At 45.7% G+C, this 17,313-nt stretch overlaps 1 protein-coding gene across 4 annotated transcripts in view; it reads left to right on the forward strand.

The window, feature by feature from the left end:
* Positions 1–17,313, forward strand: part of SUSD4 (sushi domain containing 4) — a 137,637-nt gene that overhangs the window by 53,526 nt on the left and 66,798 nt on the right. For all 4 annotated transcript variants that reach the window (XM_036827581.1, XM_036827590.1, XM_036827575.1 and 1 more), the window contains exon 3: positions 14,858–15,070. In XM_036827581.1, coding sequence (XP_036683476.1) covers positions 14,858–15,070 — 213 coding nt within the window. The remainder of the gene's footprint in view (positions 1–14,857; positions 15,071–17,313) is intronic.

A 17,313-nucleotide genomic window follows, 5' to 3' on the forward strand; every position in this document is an offset into this window, starting at 1 on the left:
CAGGCCCCGTGCATTCTAGGATAGCTGCTACCAGGGTGGCTCCTCCCTGTTCGAACCAAACTTACGTACCACGAGCGAGGCTTCGTGTGGAAACCAAGAGGGAAGAAGTGGCACAAATTCCTGGATTTCTCTAGAGCAAATGTAGTTTGCTTTGAGCCCCTAACTGCCTGGCTGATGAGAAGATCAGTCTTTGTGTGTGCGCGTGTGGGTAGCTCATGGGGGACATGGGAGGCTCCTTCTCCACGTCCACATTCGTTGCATCCCACAAGAGTCCTGGGCTTCCGCGGTGCCAGGCAAGGAAAGCACTTGACCGCTGCTCTGTTACCATCCCTTCTTCAGCTGCCCGGGTACCTCCAGCCAGGGTCTCCGGTCCTGCTCCTATGGGAGGGCTCAGGCCCAAAGCGCCCCTCAAAGCTGAGCAAGACCCCAGGTACCAGCACTCTTGGCCCTGGCGTAGCACCTGTGTAGCCCCTGATCCCCTCCTATCCCTGGAAAAGCCCTCCAGAGCCTCTGTCTCCCCGACCCTGGCCCCTTCCTGCTTCCTCCAGCCTAAGCTTTCTTCTGTGACAAAAATAACTGATCATGAGTAGGTAGACAGCACAGTGAAAGGCATAAATGGAATACTTGGCAGCCGTTCAGAAGAAGGAGGCTGATCTACACGTGGTGGTCTGTGAGATGGCTGGGAATGCGTGCGAACTAGGTTGCCTCTTTCTAGTTTCACTTTGAAGCCCTTTTGGCCTGTTGCAGGGAGGTTTTGGTAATGTCTTAGCCTGCTGTGCTCTGAGAGGGTTTGTTAGAAGAGGGAGGAAAAAACAACTCTCTATGCATCAGAAGAGCAACGTTGCCCCAATTTTTATAGTCAGAGAAGAACCACATACTCTACAAGTCTGTTCGAATGAATTCACATAGTTATCCTAGTTTAGAGGAAATCCTTTAGATTTAACAATCTGATCCCCGTACGTTTTCCTGGAGGTAAATTTTGGTAATGGTCCGAGGTAAAGGTGCCATCATGGCAAGATGCCCGTTCCAGCAGGGGGCAACGTAGTGTAGCCCCTCTTTGAGGTTTGCCTTCTGTCCTCCAAGTAGGAAGAAGCCTGGATTAGGAACCCGGACCCTGTGTTCTAATCCCTCACTTAGGGATTCACTGTGTGAGTCTGCACAGTCATTTAAACTTTCTGTCACAAATTTCTCAGCTAGAAAATGAGAGGGAAATTATTTAGGTGACTTCTAAGATTGCTTCCCGCAATAACATTCTGTAATTTCTGTATTGCTAGAAAGTTCCAGTTTATATATACTTGCATACTGTTTTGTAGTTTTCAAAATAATTTTATAAAGATCCCATTTGACTTAAATAACCTTGTAAGGGAGATAGGTGATAAAACTGTATCTAAAATACCTTGCCATTTAGTAATCAAAAAAAAAAAAAAAAAAAGGTTCTGAAGAACCCAGGGGCAGGACACAGACGTAGAGAATGGACTTGAGGACACGGGGAGGGGGAAGGGTAAGCTGGGATGAAGTGAGAGAGTGGCATGGACATATATACACTACCAAATGTAAAATCGATAGCTAGTGGGAAGCAGCCGCATAGCACAGGGAGATCAGCTCGGTGCTTTGTGACCGACTAGAGGGGTGGGATAGGGAGGGTGGGAGGGAGGCTCAAGAGGGAGGAGATATGGGGATATATGTATACGTATAGCTGATTCACTTTGTTATAAAGCAGAAACTAACACACCATTGTAGAGCAATTATACTCCAATAAAGATGTTAAAAATAAATAAATTAATTAAAAAAATAAAATACCTTGCCATTTAAATACGTGATCCTGACACATTCAGATATAGGACCTGCTGGCACAAATCCCAGCAAGGAGAAGAGTGTGGCTTTGACCGAAGATAGCTGAATCCAAGGGAGACAGAACAGAAATGGTGGTTCCTGGAACATATGGGCACGTTTTGTATGGTGACTTTATATAGGTGATGGAAACAAGATTTTCCTTGAGCTAAGGGCATCTTAAAAACAAAGAAAGAAACGAACAAAAAACCCAAAACAGAGCCCTAATCTCTTTGTTACTTGCATGTACCGAGGTTTACCTGTTAATAGGACTGAAGACTGTCTTGGTGATAAAAGAAGACAGTCTTCTTGCATGATCTGGGCCTCACTCAACAGCTTCTTTTCCATCTTCTATTTCGTTTTGTATCTTGCTCTTCCTGCCCGTCCCCACATGCTGAAAAAGTCCCAGTGGCATTTGAGAATGTAAATAAAGGTTAGAAACCTCATGATCTGGACTCTAGTTGGTGACTGAACCATTCAAGGGAGGGAATATACAGTGTTTTTGAAAAGATTGTGGGTACTGTTAGAAAAGTTAGTACTGCTAACAGTTGGATTTTTATAAAGTGGCTGGGAAAGTGAATCCTATCAGACTGTTATCTTGATCTCACAGGGTTGGCGTGTGGGTGAAATGAGATTGTGTATGTAAAACACTTCGTAAACTGTAAAGTTCTCTCCATGTGGAAAACACTTTTCGTGTTGCTCTAAAGCTGTTGATTACAGAAAAGAAAGGGAATTTGATTTTTAATTACCTCTTTATTTAAAAAAATTTTAATTGAAGTATAGTTGATTTACAATGTTGTGTTAGTTTCTGGTGTACAGCAAAGTGATTCAGTTATACATAAATATCCTTATTCAGATTTTTTTCCATTATAGGTTATTACAAGATATTGAATATAGTTCCCTGTGCTATACAGTAGGACCTTGTTTATCTATTTTGTATATAGTAGTCTGTATCTGCTAATCCCACACTCCTAATTCATCCCTCCCCTACCATTTCTCTTTTGGTACCTTAAGTCTGTTTTCTAAGTCTGTGAGTCTGTTTCTGTTTTGTAAATAAGTTCATTTGTATCATGTTTAGATTTCACATATAAGTGATACCATATGATATTTGTCTTTCTCTGTCTGATTTCCTTTACTTAGTATGATAATCTCTAGGTCCGTCCATGTTGCTGCAAATGGCATTATTTCATTCTTTTTTTTATGGCCGAGTAGTATTCCATTGTGTATATATATAAACCACATCTTCTTTATGCATTCGTCAATGGGCATTTAGGTTGCTTCCACGCCTTGGCTATTGTAAATAGTGCTGCTATGAACATTGGGGTGCATGTATCTTTTCGAACTATAGTTTTCTCCAGATATATGCCCAGTAGTGGGATTGCTGGATTATATGGTAGCTCTATTTTTAGTTTTTTTAAGGAACCTCCATACTGTTTTCCATAGTGGCTGCACCATTTTACATTTCCACCAACAGTGTAGGAGGGTTTCCTTTTCTCCACACCCTCTCCAGCATTAATTGTTTGTGGGCTTTGTAATGATGGCCATTCTGACCAGTGTGAGGTGATACCTCATTGTAGTTTTGATTTACATTTCTCTAATAATTAGCAATGTTCCCTTTTCATGTGAAGGGAATTTGATTTTTAGAAAATAACAAATAACCACAAGTATTTTGAAAGTGTGTTATAGGATTTTTTTTAACCAACCATGCATTGTCTTCTGGGCCACTTCAGTCTGAGTGCTTGTGCTTTGGGAGGTTTCTACCAATTTTTATCAAAAAGTGACTAGAAATCATGGAATTTGGCAGTGGCAGAGATCTGATAAATCATCCAATTACCTCATTCAGTGATGAGATGTTAAAACCCAAGAAGATCGCGTTACTTATCCAGGGTCACAGAGCTAGCTAGACAGGTCACCTCATTATACTCAATAAGGATTTGCTTTCGAAAAGAGCCACATTTTTAACTTCTCAGTCAGTTTTTAAATTTATCCTTGCCTTCTTCAAATGTTTTGTCAACTGGTAATCCTAAAGTTTATATCAACTGTGAAATTTCCATGCCACCATGTTCCATTCTTCTTCCCAGCTGATGGAAGAAATCCTCAGATTTTTCTGATGAACGGTTTATTTCAAACAGATAACGGTTTATTTTGTTTTTCCCTGTTATAATATCACAATCTGGAATAATTTTATTATGTTGCTGGACATGCTTTTACGGAGCAGTATCATGAGACTAGAGTGAAATCACATTATGAGTTAACATTGGTATCAGTTTTATTGGAGCCGAAACTGAGTGAAAGGACTTAGGAATAATTGGGTAATCAAAGCGAATTAAATCAAGAGGAGAAAAATATCAGTTCTGGCATCAAATGGGGAGTGCTATGACTGCCACATCTGTAGTCTTTATCCATTTTAATCAAGTCGAAATTATGCTATTGAGACTTATTTTTGCTACATTTACTTGCTCAGACGTAGCCGATGTTATATTCATCTCTGGATATTTCTTGAAACATTAAAACATTCTCACTATTTCTTGGGAAATGTTACCTAACTTGATTACCATACAAATATTCCAAGTTTCTATTATGTTTATAACTGTGTATGCAGTATTCAGTGTAGATTCTGGGTAATGGAATCCAAAATACTGAGTTTTCAACCCACCTAGATAAATCCTGAACCCCCCAACACATTGTTGGCTCTTCAAAAAACTAGGTTTAAGTGATATCCTGTTAGTATAAATTTGCTATAATAAATAGTAGACGGTACACAGCTAGTAGTACACAGCTAGAAAATGGCAGAGTCGGGATTCAAAGTACACAGTCTCACTGCAGAACCTGAGCCCTTAAGCACCCACTACGTTATTTGAAGTGAATGTATGTTATCACGTGGAATGACAAGGTGGAGTATATTTAAAGCAGTGTTTTTCAAACCTTTTTGACTGTGAACCACTGAAAGAAATATATTTTACATTGCAGACCAGCATGTGTGCACAAGCAGAACTAATAAAACCACACAAAACAGTACTCACCCTTACCATGGAGGACGCACTCTGACTTCTCCTTTCTCTTTCATTTCTAAAAAGTGCTGGTTGTGACCCTTAAAATTGATTTCGTGACCTACTGCAAGGCCACAGCCTGTAGATCAAAAACTCAAGGTCCTACATGCAGGCTGGCTCTGCAGGAAGTCCCAGTTCATGCCACCTGCTGAGTGAGCGCCCGTTAGCTCCTTCCCCCAGCGCCCAGCACTGTTTGTTGAGTGAGTGTATACGCAGATTATATTTTCCTTTCCCCATCTCTGTTTTAGTAAGTGCCCTCTCCCCTTCTTTCATTTTCTTTTTTAAAACAAAAAGCTGAAATTTTGCCAAACATGGAGATGATTTAGACTGGAACAGAGGAGGTCAAGAAACACTGACTAATGATCTTGTTATGGAGATATGGGTTATTAATGAATCTTTATAAAGCAAATTACATTTTCTCATTGATTTTAATTGTAATTTCCACAGTGTTAAATTGTTAAATTGCTGTTTCTACCACATTCTGACTCTGGAACCTCCTCTTATCCCAGCAAGGGTCTTCTGTGGCCCACTCTGGCTTCTCTTCTCCAGGTGGGTTCATTTGGGAGGGGCTTACCAGGTCCTCCATCTCCATAAGAGTTGAGGCATTCCAGCAGCCTTGGGGCCCGGGTTACTCAGTCCTCCTAGCATTTCCTGGAAGATGTTTGGCAGCCCCTAGACTATCTAGCACCGGGGAGGGGGATCCTCTAATTGTTTGAGCCTGACCTTGGCTCAGGACGGACCTCCAGAATATGTAGAACTTCTCTAGGATCTCAGGCTCAGAAGGAACATCCATTGATGTTCAACTCCAGTGTGGCATCACCTTGAAGGGATGTCAGGAGCCTCTGATGGGCTGACAGGCAGAGAATGGACCAGCCCAAAAGTGCAGTTGGCTGCCAGGTGGCTGGAAACTTCTGGCACGTCAGGTAGTTCTATCTTATCAGGTCACCTATAGCCGACCTGATACACAGAAGCACTGTGTTTGAAAATACTGATGTTAGAGAATTGATTTATTTGCTGAATAGATTTCGCCTAATATGATTTCTGTAGTATTGCCTCTATCTTCCTCTTCTTTTTGTTGCTGATGCCTTGTTACAGATACAGCACCAGCTCACACAGTTTCTGGAATAAGGCAGGCTATCAATACATGTGTTCATTAACAAAATTAATTAAAGTAGTTCTAAGAGCAAGGGATTCTTGAGACGATGGAGAAGATCAAGGTGAGGTGTGTGTTGGCAGTAAAGAGACGGTCAAAGGGGCCCCTCATCAACAGATCCTCAGGACCTTCCTAATGCATTTTAGCTTGTAATTCAACAAGCCCAGATAATGAAACTTTCAGAATCTTTAAGAATAGGAAAGGTTTTTTGAAGATTTTTCTCTAATACGGCAGAGGCATTCCCTTCCTGGTATAAATGCTTTTTGAAGCACAGTGATATTTTACTAGTTAGGTGGTTTAAAAGAAACTTGGTCTGCATTGCTGGTGATGAGAAAAAGAGAGATTTCAGCCCAAGGCAGCTGGAATTGGAATGTTCACATCTAATGGGGGAAAAGCCCTTACGTGGTCAAGAGGGACTTCCTCAAGCTTACTACGTCCTTCTCCATTTATTCTTTTGCTGTTGAGGGCAATAGGTGCTCCACTCACCAGGACTAATTCTGTTTCATGAAACTGATATCTGAGGTTAGGTCGTGATCCCCTCAAGAGCATTTTTCATCACCAGAAATGCTCTACAGATCCTCGTTGTGGTCAATGGCTGTCTGGCGGCTGACTGCCTGGATTCTTGAATGTTTGGGGGGGACCATAAAGGTTCCCCAGCCTCTTCATTCTGAGACGGTGTGCTGGAAGGTGTCAGCTTTGGGGGGAACCATGAGGATTTACGTCCTATTGAATCATTAACTGTTTCACCGTTGCTATTGGCTCAGTCCTGTTTTAACAGATACAGGGACTCCAAAACATTTACGAATATTCTTGCCCTCAAAGAGTTTAGGATTCATGAAGATTCGAGTCATTCACAAACGTGAAATACGACAGGAAAAGGCTAAGGGGGGACAACATCGTCAGTGGCAGGAGCGCTGGATTGTGAGTCGGATGCCCAGGTGTCAGTTCCAGCTCTGTGATCAGGGACTGGACTCACCCTTGACCTCCGCAGGCCTCCGTGTCCTCCTCTGGGAGACAAAGGGGTCGGACCAGAGACCCTCTAAGGTGATTGTAATGCCGACCGTGTGAGACTGACAGTGGGTGCAGTGGGGGGTGGGGGGGCGAGGCTTGGGGGCTGCTCTTGATTCTAACTAAAATTTGCAAACGTGTCTGTTTAAACTTTAGCAGGGATGCCCTTTTCTCCCTAGCCCCCGGACCTTCTCACTAAGTAAGTGCATAAAAAATCAATTTTTGTGTCTCTATTCTGTTTCTTCCCCCAAAGACTCATATAGCAGTTTACAGGGAAACGGAAGCCCGGCCCTAGTTTGAAATTGATTTGGCTACATTTGATACACTCTTCCTTTCTAGGATGTGACTTTTCAGTTATAATAAGCCAAAAGATTGCTTTTCGCACCTCTTTCGTTTTTATGATTCTTTTCAAAGACTTCTGTTGCTCACAGAAAAACTGTCTGGTAGGTTTCAGCAGACTCAAAAGTAACCAAATCAGAAGTGTCAAGACCTTATCATGAGATTGAGGGTAGATGCATTTCTTTGTATGTGAAGACGGGGATTCTCTCAATCCCACTGAGAACAAGTTCAAATTACAATCCTACCCATGACTTGTTCCTGGGCTCACAAACACTAAGCAGGAAAATCAGTGCCAGTCATGGAGACAGCAGGACTTAAGAGTGTGACACAGGCTGAGAAAGCAACCAGAGGGGACCTCGGGCCGGGACTCTACAGCAGGCTGTTCAGACCCCAGGCCCCAGGCGCTGCCCCCGCCCCTGCCACTGTACCCCGACTGCCTCAACGGGCTGCTTACCTGAACTCAGGGGTCCAGGGAGAAATATCATCCTCTGGAGTGTGGGGACAGTCAGCATCCATGTTACTCACGTTTGTAAAGTGCATGAGTACCTTTAGGAAGACTGTATTAGTCTGGGTTCTCCAGAGAAAACAGAACCCATAGGAGATAGGTTACATGCACGCACTATTAGGACTTGGCTAATGCAGTTATGGAGGCTGGGAAGTCCAAGATCTGCAGTTGGCAACCTGGAGACTCAGGAGAGCCGAGGGTGCAGTTCCAGTCTGAATCCAAAGGCCTGAGAACCAGGAGAGCCCATGGTGTAAGTTCCAGTCTCAGTCTGAATCTGAAGGCAGGAGAAGATTGATGCGCCAGCTTGAAGACAGTCAGGAGAGAGCAAGAATTCTTTCTACTCTCCCTTTTATATTCAGGCCATCAACTGATTGGGTGAGGCCCACCCACATTAGGGAGGGCAATCTGCTTTACTCAGTCTACCCACTCAAAGTCAGTCTCATCCAGAAACACCCTCACAGACACAGCCAGAATAAATGTCTGATGAAATATCTGGGCATCCCCTGGCCTAGTCAAGTGGACACATAAAATGAACCATCACAAAGACTGTCTCTTGTAGATAGGTGTTGCACTCTGAATTGAATTTAGAAGCAACTGCTAGGGGATGCCGCTTCCAGCCACTTATTAAAATGGAATATTCCCTTTTCCTCCCACTTCCCCCGCAAAGAAACATACTGGAAATCATTCTGTGAACTCTTTTCTCCATGCTGTGGCTACTTAGCTCCAAAGCATACACAGAATTTGAAGAATGGGGTGAAAGCGATTGGGACCTTAGGAGTATGGTTCCTAGGATAAGATTATTTGAGCGGGCTCATGCTCAAGTTATTTTCCACTCCTCTTCCCTAATACCTAAAGCAGCCCACCCCCTTAATGGATGTGTTATCTGATGGGGCTGGTCATCAACATTTCAGAAAGACATTAAGAGGACAGCTCTACAGAAGAATGACCTGGGCTGGGAACTGATCCGCTCGGGGGTGATTTGAAAAGTGGAGTCTGAAGATGTGGCAAGTCCTGGAAAATTACTATCTTGCTCAATGAGATTTGTTGTCCAAAATGAATATTTTCTTCTTATACCATCCCATTTTCTGATTGCTCTCTTTTTACCGCTTGTTCTTATTTCCCTCTTCCATGCCAAGGGCTGGATCCCACGGCCAGCAGCACCCTGATCATCAGCGCTGTCCCAGGCACGGGAACAGAGCCGGAGGCTAGCAGTGGTGACATGAAAGCAGGGAAAGTGGATGGAAATGCTCTTTTTAAAAGGAAGGAATAAAGAAAGAAAGAGTATCGAGTTAGATTCATTGGGAAATTCTGCTGCTCTCCCGTCATCATTTCCACGATGCTCTCATCATTTATTTATTAGAGCAGGAGTCGTTTTTCTGATGGATTCGGGGCTACATCTTCAGCTCTCACTTGAATGATCTGTCCTTCTCTGAGAGAGAACAGCTCCTTGGCCCGGGGCACAGTGGTAGGGTGGTGTGACAAGTCGAGGGGTCAGTGCCTAGGACTTAGCAGTCCGCATGGCTCATTTGTGAGCAGGGGGTGACCGGCCAAAAGTGTGTGTGTGGTGGCGGGGGAGGCACAGATGTCTCAGCCAAATTCTTTGCGTAAACCTACCTTGGGCCCTACAGTGGAGACGGAGGAGGGAGGCTGAGGTGTCTGAGAATGTGGATTGGAAGAAGGGTATAAAAATCTAAGGAATGCAGTCTACTTCGGCTGGGAGAAGAGAGGAAGGCGAGAGGGTGTTAGGAGAGAGTGTGTCTGTGCTGGGGGAGAGAATGCACACCTCCCTTGTCTATGGAATACATAAGCTTCTGGGACTATCAGAGTGATAGGTGTGACTGTTTGGTGGGATGGGGTAGGGATCTTTGCCTGATGAGTCCAGCAGAGCATGTGGCTCCATCCATTCATCCACCCTCCATCCATCCACCCACCCACCCTCCATCCATTCATCTTCTATCCATCCAACCATCCATCCACTCACCCACCCTCCATCCACTCATCTTCTATTCATCCATCCCACCATCCATCCATCCACCCACCTATCCTCTTCATCTATCCATCCATCCATCCATTCATCTTCTATCCATCCATCCATCTATCTACCCACCTATTTCTATCCATCCACCTATCCTCTCTCCATCCATCTATCCACCCACCTATCCTCTATCCATCACCCATCTATCCATCCATCTATTCACCCACCTATCCTCTATCCATCCATCTATCCACCAATCTTTCATTAGCAGCACTTGTGGAATGCCCACACTTACTATAGGAGGAAGTGAAGTATAGGACCCCATCTCCCCCTCCAGGAGTTCACAGCCCAGTGGGAGAGACAGCTAAGCAGACCAGCAATGACAGGGCGAGGGGCACGCTAAGAGAGGTCAGCCCAGGTGCCTGAAGGGAGGAAGAAGGCTCCCAGGGGGAGGCGCTACTTAAGGTGAGTCCTGGAGGCTGAGCACATTATGGGGCACATGCTTCCCTCAGTGGAGGTTCCGGCATAACTCCCCTTCCTGTCTCAGTGGAGGGCAATCCCTCCTCCGGGGTTTGGGTCCCCTCCCTGCCCACATCCAGGTGCAGGGAACTTACCCCACTTGCCTCCCCTTTGCTCCCCCTCATCTGCAGTCTTTGTTTCCCCCTGCTGTGTAGAGACATATTCAAATCTCCTTCATCTTATAATTTTACTACAACAGTCAAACCCCTCCCTTGACCCTAATCCAGGGATAACTCCCAACCTGTGTTCTTTTGTTCACACTAAGCATCTGGAAAGAGAAGCCCATGCTTACTCTCACTGCCCCCCCCCCCACATCAGCAGGCAGGCGTCCTCCCCCAGGGATAGTTCTTCCTTGTCCATGAAGCTGCCTGGGCACTGGTCTCAGTGCCCCCTGCCCTCAGCCAGTGGATGCTTCTCAGACTTTGCTTAGCGGATCTCAGCTGACACTGCCGCCCATTCCTTCCTTCCTGAAACCCTTTCCCTTGCTTCCATGACACAGGCAGGTCTTCCTCCTCCATGGCCCTGTATTCCCAGCATCCTTTGTGGGTGCCTCGGCTGCTGCTTCTCTCACGCTGCGCTCGTTCCCGGGACAGAGCACCCGCCCATGCCCGCACCAGCCCAGGGCACCATGGAGCTTCAGACTCAGCCTCCAGCTCATCACCAGACATCTCTGCCTGGGTGTCCCCCCTCCACCAAGAACTCAAACTCCCCGGCCCCCCACCAGACACATCATTGCTGTCTTCACCTTGTCCTGTCAGTCTGAGTGCACGGCCCCACTGTCTACGCCATCGTCGGCATCAGAACGTGGGCGTTATCCTAGATGCCTCTCTTTTAGTTCATTCCCCTAACCCCGTCCTCCATCCAGGCAGTCACAGGTTTTGTGATTCTGTGTCCTTAGTGTCTCATGTGGCCCTCTTTCTATTCCATTGCGTCCGCCTTGGTTCTGACTCCTCGTTTCCCACCCAGTTCTGGCACGAGCCCTGAAATCCCACGATTCTCAGATGCTGGTCCTCCCTCAGGCAGGTGCGGGACTGGCTGCCTGAGTCATTGAGAGAACTTTCTAAAACTCAAGACTTCTGGGCCCGACCCCAGCCAGAGAGAGCCTGGATCCGTGAATGTCCTTTTACAAAGCTGCCCTCCTGCTCCTCTGGTGCAGCTGGTGGCCTGGAGGCACTTCCGATGAGCTTCCTGCCTCCTGCTTGGTCTATACGAGTCAGTCCTCTGTGCGAGTACAGGAAAGATCATTCAACAAAACAAATCTGATCCCAGTCATGTCTTTGTTCAAAGCTCTCAGTACATGCCATGCCCCTACCCCTCACCTCCTCCTCAAGTACAGACCCTTAGCTAACACATTCAGCCTTCGGGATCTGCTGTCGCCGTCTCCTGCCCTCCCTTCACCACCATCCACCCCAGGGCTCCACCTATGGCAGTCACCCTGCCCACAGCCTGGCAGAACCTGAACCCCAGCCTCTTCCCTGAAATGTGCTCAGCGGCTTCCCACCTCCATGCCTTGTGACCTGCCCCCCCAGTGCCCTTCCTCCCTCTGGCTGGCGGGTGTCTGCCTAGCTGTGAGGAGTCAGCCCCAGACCTTCCAGAAGGCTGTCCCCTCCTCTTAGCCTCGGCTTGCCCTTCTGTGGCCACCCAGTGTCTGATACAGCCTCTGTTTGACTTCCAGCCTGTGTGTCAGAGTGACTTTCACTCCCAGACTGCCAGAAAGCGTCCAGACCATTCAGGTTTCTGTATGTTTATGCTTCTAGGCTTTCTAGGCTGGGATGGAATCACGAATTCCATTGCTGCTAGTTGCCCCCTCAATACCATAATGGGTATACGTTTCAAGGACCCACCCTGAGACGGCCAGACTCAGAAGGAAATCATTGACCTTCATCACTTAGGAAGCACTTGACAATTTACAGTACTTTCCTTTGAAACAAAAACATGAAGCCATCACTTAACGACCCGCCAGGACTTTAGTGCCCTCCCCCCAGATGGGTATTAATCACCCTCCAAGGGGCTGGAAACCTGCCTCCACTCTCGGGGTACTCACAGCGGGGCAGAGCTGCGGCTGCGTGTCAGGGGTGCTGAGAGGCTAGATGGTGTCTCCTTTGTCAAAGCATCTTCTGTTTGATAAAGTATCAGACCTGCTCCCACTTAAAGATGTGATAGAGTCAGATGTGGACACTGTCCACTTCCCTGCTTTCCTCCTTGACTTTTCGCTTGGTCCACAGCCACGTGCCCTCGGCAGAGAGAGCACGTTATGACTGCTGGACCCCGTGCTGCCGCGGTGCCCACTGTGCCGTGTCGTGTGGCTTTCAGCACAGCGGTGCTGGCAGAATGTCCAGGGTCTTGAGGTCAGTTGGGGAGGACAGCAAGTGAGTCCTTCATGAGCCCATGAAAGTTGGGGTCAGGGAATCACCTACCAGCTGAGGACGTTTTGCAAGCCCAGTGTGTTACAGAGGATCAGATGTCTCATGAGTCCGACATCTGGGCATCACCTGGAAACCACGTAAGTCCTCCAAGAGCCCCAGTGATACTGCCTCTGGGTCTGGGCTGAGATTTTCTAAGATGGCCCAGGTCTATTCCTGTCCCTCTGCCACGTCTTGACCTGGCTGCGCTGGGGGTGGGGGTGGACAGACACACCAACCCCCATCTGGACGGAGTCATGCATAGTTGTTCTGGGTACCTTTTCAGGAAGGATTTGTTGGTTGATTTTGTAAGAAAATGGAGTAGAAGGCCTTCGTAGTGCACAGAAGTTTAGGGTTCTCTCTGTCGCCTGCATTGCTTTCCTTGGAGGATACGTTGGAGCATTGTGCACATAGACGACCCCTTCCTTATCCTTGGTGTCCCCCAACGAGCTCGTGACATTCATGAGCTCCGTGTGGCTACACAAAAGATCGTTCAAAAATGCAAATCTGGGGGCTTCCCTGGTGGCGCAGTGGTTGAGAATCTGCCTGCCAATGCAGGGGACACGGGTTCGAGCCTTGGTCTGGGAAGATCCCACATGCCGCGGAGCAACTAAGCCCGTGTGCCACAACTACTGAGCCTGCGCGTCTGGAGCCTGTGCTCCGCAATAAGAGAGGCCGCGATAGTGAGAGGCCCATGCACCGCGATGAAGAGTGGCCCCCGCTCGCCGCAACTAAAGAAAGCCCTTGCACAGAAACGAAGACCCAACACAGCCAAAAATAAATAAATTAATTAATTAATTTAAAAAGTGAAATTCTTAAAAAAAAAAAAATGCAAATCTGGTCCCAGTCATGTCTTTGTCCAAAGCTCTCAGTACGTGCCATGACCCCACCCCTCTCCTCCTCATGGAGGCCAGAGTCGGGCCTTCGTCCCAGCTGTCTGGCCGTCTCCCTCACCCCGACATCCAGTCAGTTGACAAGGCACCCCTGGAACCGGGATGTCTCACACTCTGGTGCCCTCCTTGCTGCTTCCAGCACTTTCCTGTGCCCTCAGGCCCACCACGTCTGACCGCACCATTGCCTGGGTCTCCTAGCCACGCTCTGGGCTCTTCCTCCTCCACTTAGTCCCTCAGGCTGCTGTCCTGTCGGCCTCCTGGTCCCCACTACCCAGCTCCATGGCTCCACGCTGGCCTCCTCGCTCAGCCGGGCTTTCTAGGGTCACCCCGGTATGTCTCCCACTCCCTTTTCCAACTCTGTTTATTCACTCATCAAACATTTATGGAGCACGTTCTAGGCAGAGCTGTGATAGGTTTCACGAGAGTGAAAAAGTCTCAAAACCTGTCCTCGAGGGGCTCATAACCCAGAATGAGAGGCAATCATTCTCCAAATGATTCAGTACAGGGCTGTGTTCACGTTACAGGGGTGGAACAAATGGGGGGGGGGCAGCGAGAGTGGGGTTAAGGAAGGCCTCCCGGAGAAGGAGAAATGTGGACCAGGCCTGGCTGATGAGGGTGAGGGCAGGGGACAGGGGAGGGTGGGCATCGCCAGCCTGCCTCTTCCACAAACCCTGTATCCTCTCAGCCACCTGCTGCTCTGCAGACACGCCCGTGATCTCCCGGCCCGGCCATTGCACATGCCATTCCCCGGTGTCTTCCTCCACAAAGTTGGTTCTGTCCTTGAAGTCTTACCCGTCCTTCAAAGCCAGGCTCAGATTCCATCTCCCCCTTTCCCGACCACCTCTCCCTCCTCCGCTCCCTTCTGCATTTTGTACTTCAGTCTCGACATTTACCATTTTGTATTCCTTTCGTTGTTTACTTTTCCTCATCTCCCTACTCCTAGAACCTCTTGAAGGGCTAACTTGACCGTGAAACTGAAATCACTAATGAGCGCTTTTCTAAGCAAAGAGCAAAAAGCAGTGTGAAATGTGCACTAGAGTGTTTATTTTCTTGGCTTTTTTATTGGTGGAGTTGGGTGCCCCATAGCATCGGAAAGAATACAGCGTCTGCCATTTATCATGGGAAACCTTCAGCATCCGAAGAATATATTCAGAGGCACCTTTTCTTCTCTCTGTCCATGTAGGGTTCGATGACCTTCAGGTGTGTGCTGACCCAGGCGTCCCTGAGAATGGCTTCAGGACGCCCAGCGGAGGGGTTTTCTTTGAAAGCTCTGTCACCCGATTTCACTGCCAAGATGGATTCAAGCTGAAGGGCTCTACAAAGAGACTGTGTATGAAACATCTGAACGGAACCCTAGGCTGGATCCCAAGTGATAAACCCGTCTGTGTGCAGGAAGGTAAAGTGCTCCCCTCCACCCCCTACCCCCATCCCATGGAAGCCACTCACGTGGTCAGCTTGTGGCTGCAGGGGTATGAGGCTGTGTGCCAGACAGGGCGGTACCCTGGGCTGCTCTCTGTTTCAGGGCTAATCCTGCAGGCTGATGGAGGAGCATGCATGTTCAGTAAGGGCTGGGGCAGGGGATAAATGCATCTCAGCATCAGGAGTAATCGTCTTCCTTTTCTTTCTCAATTACAACCCAATTTATCACCATTTTTGTCAATGCAAGAGAGCAACTCAGATAACATGAGGGCCATTTATTATTGGCCTGCCAACTCAGCACTCACTTCCATGTTACTCAATAAAAATAATATCAGTAAATATATTGGGCCAAAACTGTATATAATGTTATAGAAGATTCATGTTACTCAGAGAATTAAATCAATTATTACTTATCAGTTCTGCGTTAGACATGATTCATTTAAGGAAAGAAAGAACTGTGGCAAGCAATGGTAGATTGACAAGGTAGACATTTATTTCTAGCAGGTATCCCTAAATTTATTGGTCGTGACAAGATATTCATTTACTCCTAGCAATTATCCCTAAGTCTGTGGGTTGAAACAACTTTATGTATGTATATATATATATTTTTTGCTTGTTTGTTTTCACTCTATAGAGATACTTTTAGAGTTTAAAAGAATGCATTGAGTTTAGCTACTTGGAATGCCAAATTGCTGATTATATATCTCTGATGATCAGCAAGGTTGAAGTAGGAATAGGCATGAATTAAGAATTAATTCTAGCCCCAAATTTCCATGAGGCACAGAACTGATATTTCATCAAGTTCGTTAGATGAGAGTTTCACGTTCTCTCAACACCATTATTGATTTTATTTGGGGATGGAGCTTTTATAATAATGCTATGTAAACTCTTATTCTGATTTAGTGTGTATCTTCTTTATGAAACTTTTAAAGTAATTTAATTTGGCAAGCATTGATCAAACATCTATTATGCTCCTCCTTATGGAAATTATAAAGGATGGGCAAGGTGGTGTCTTACCCTTAAAGTACTTGCTATCTTTGCTTTTATTTTCAAGGTATTTTTTAAAAAGCCAAAATTATATAAATAATTAAGGTTTTTAAAAGTAAATTTATTTTTCCTCTTACATGCAGTCCATGCAAGCTATGATTTCTGTAAGATTCTATTAATTAAAAGTTTATTTAATATATAAGATAGATAAACAACAAGGACCTACTGTATAGCACAGGGAACTATATTCAATATCTTGTAATAACCTATAATGGAAAAGAATCTGAAAAAGAATATATATAACAATCACTTTGCTGTACACTGGAAACTAACACAACACTGTAAATCAACTCTACTTCAATTTAAAAAAAAAGGTTATTTAATTTGTATGTAAAGACTTTCCTGCTAAAACCTATGGCCTAAGATACCCACTACTTAAAACCCAGACAAGCTCAAAAATATCAGAGAACAAAGAAAACAATAGGCTTCCTAAATATTGCCCAGAGATGAAGGCCCTCCGTTACTTGGTCATCCTGGAAAAAAAAAAAAGTTTATCCCTTTTTAGATGAGCTTCTTTCCAACCTTGTACATAACAACGTAATACATAGTAATTCCAAGAAAGGGAGTGAAAAATCACCTTGGAGTAGAGGCTTCTATTATATAGGTCTGCATGCATAATTCTGAACACTTAGCCCCAAATGTGCTGGGAGGGGCTGTGTACCTGGGGATGGCAGTGGAGTGTCAGTTCTTTTATTAGGCAACTTAAAATAAGACCAGGTGCTTCCAAAGAACGTTCTAGGATTCCTCATTTCCAGTCACGATGTTGTGCTCTAATCGTCATTTTACAAAATTTGGAAGAACAGGTATTGCCTTTCTAAGTACGATAATTATAATTAATTATTTTTATATAAATGGTGGTCTTTGTTGGTCTTTGAAAGATCTGTATAAGGAGATTACTTTCGTTGCCCTCACGGTGGAGAAAATCATCACTGTTAGCATCCTAAGCCTTCTATATGTGGCTTACAGGGGCGAGGGGCACACAGAAGTCTACTCCATGGATGTCGTAAAGCAGGGAAGAAGCTAAACTTTTTTTCCCTGGAGTTGTAAATGGCCTTTACTCCCTGATTAGGACTTATGCTGGGTGAATAGTAAGGGCTGCTCAATTCATTTGTTTCCATTGTTAGGTAATTCTTTTTTTTTTTTAATTAATTAATTTATTCATTATTTAATTTT

The sequence above is a fragment of the Balaenoptera musculus genome, chromosome 1 (assembly GCF_009873245.2).
Source record: "Balaenoptera musculus isolate JJ_BM4_2016_0621 chromosome 1, mBalMus1.pri.v3, whole genome shotgun sequence".
NCBI lineage: Eukaryota > Metazoa > Chordata > Mammalia > Artiodactyla > Balaenopteridae > Balaenoptera > Balaenoptera musculus.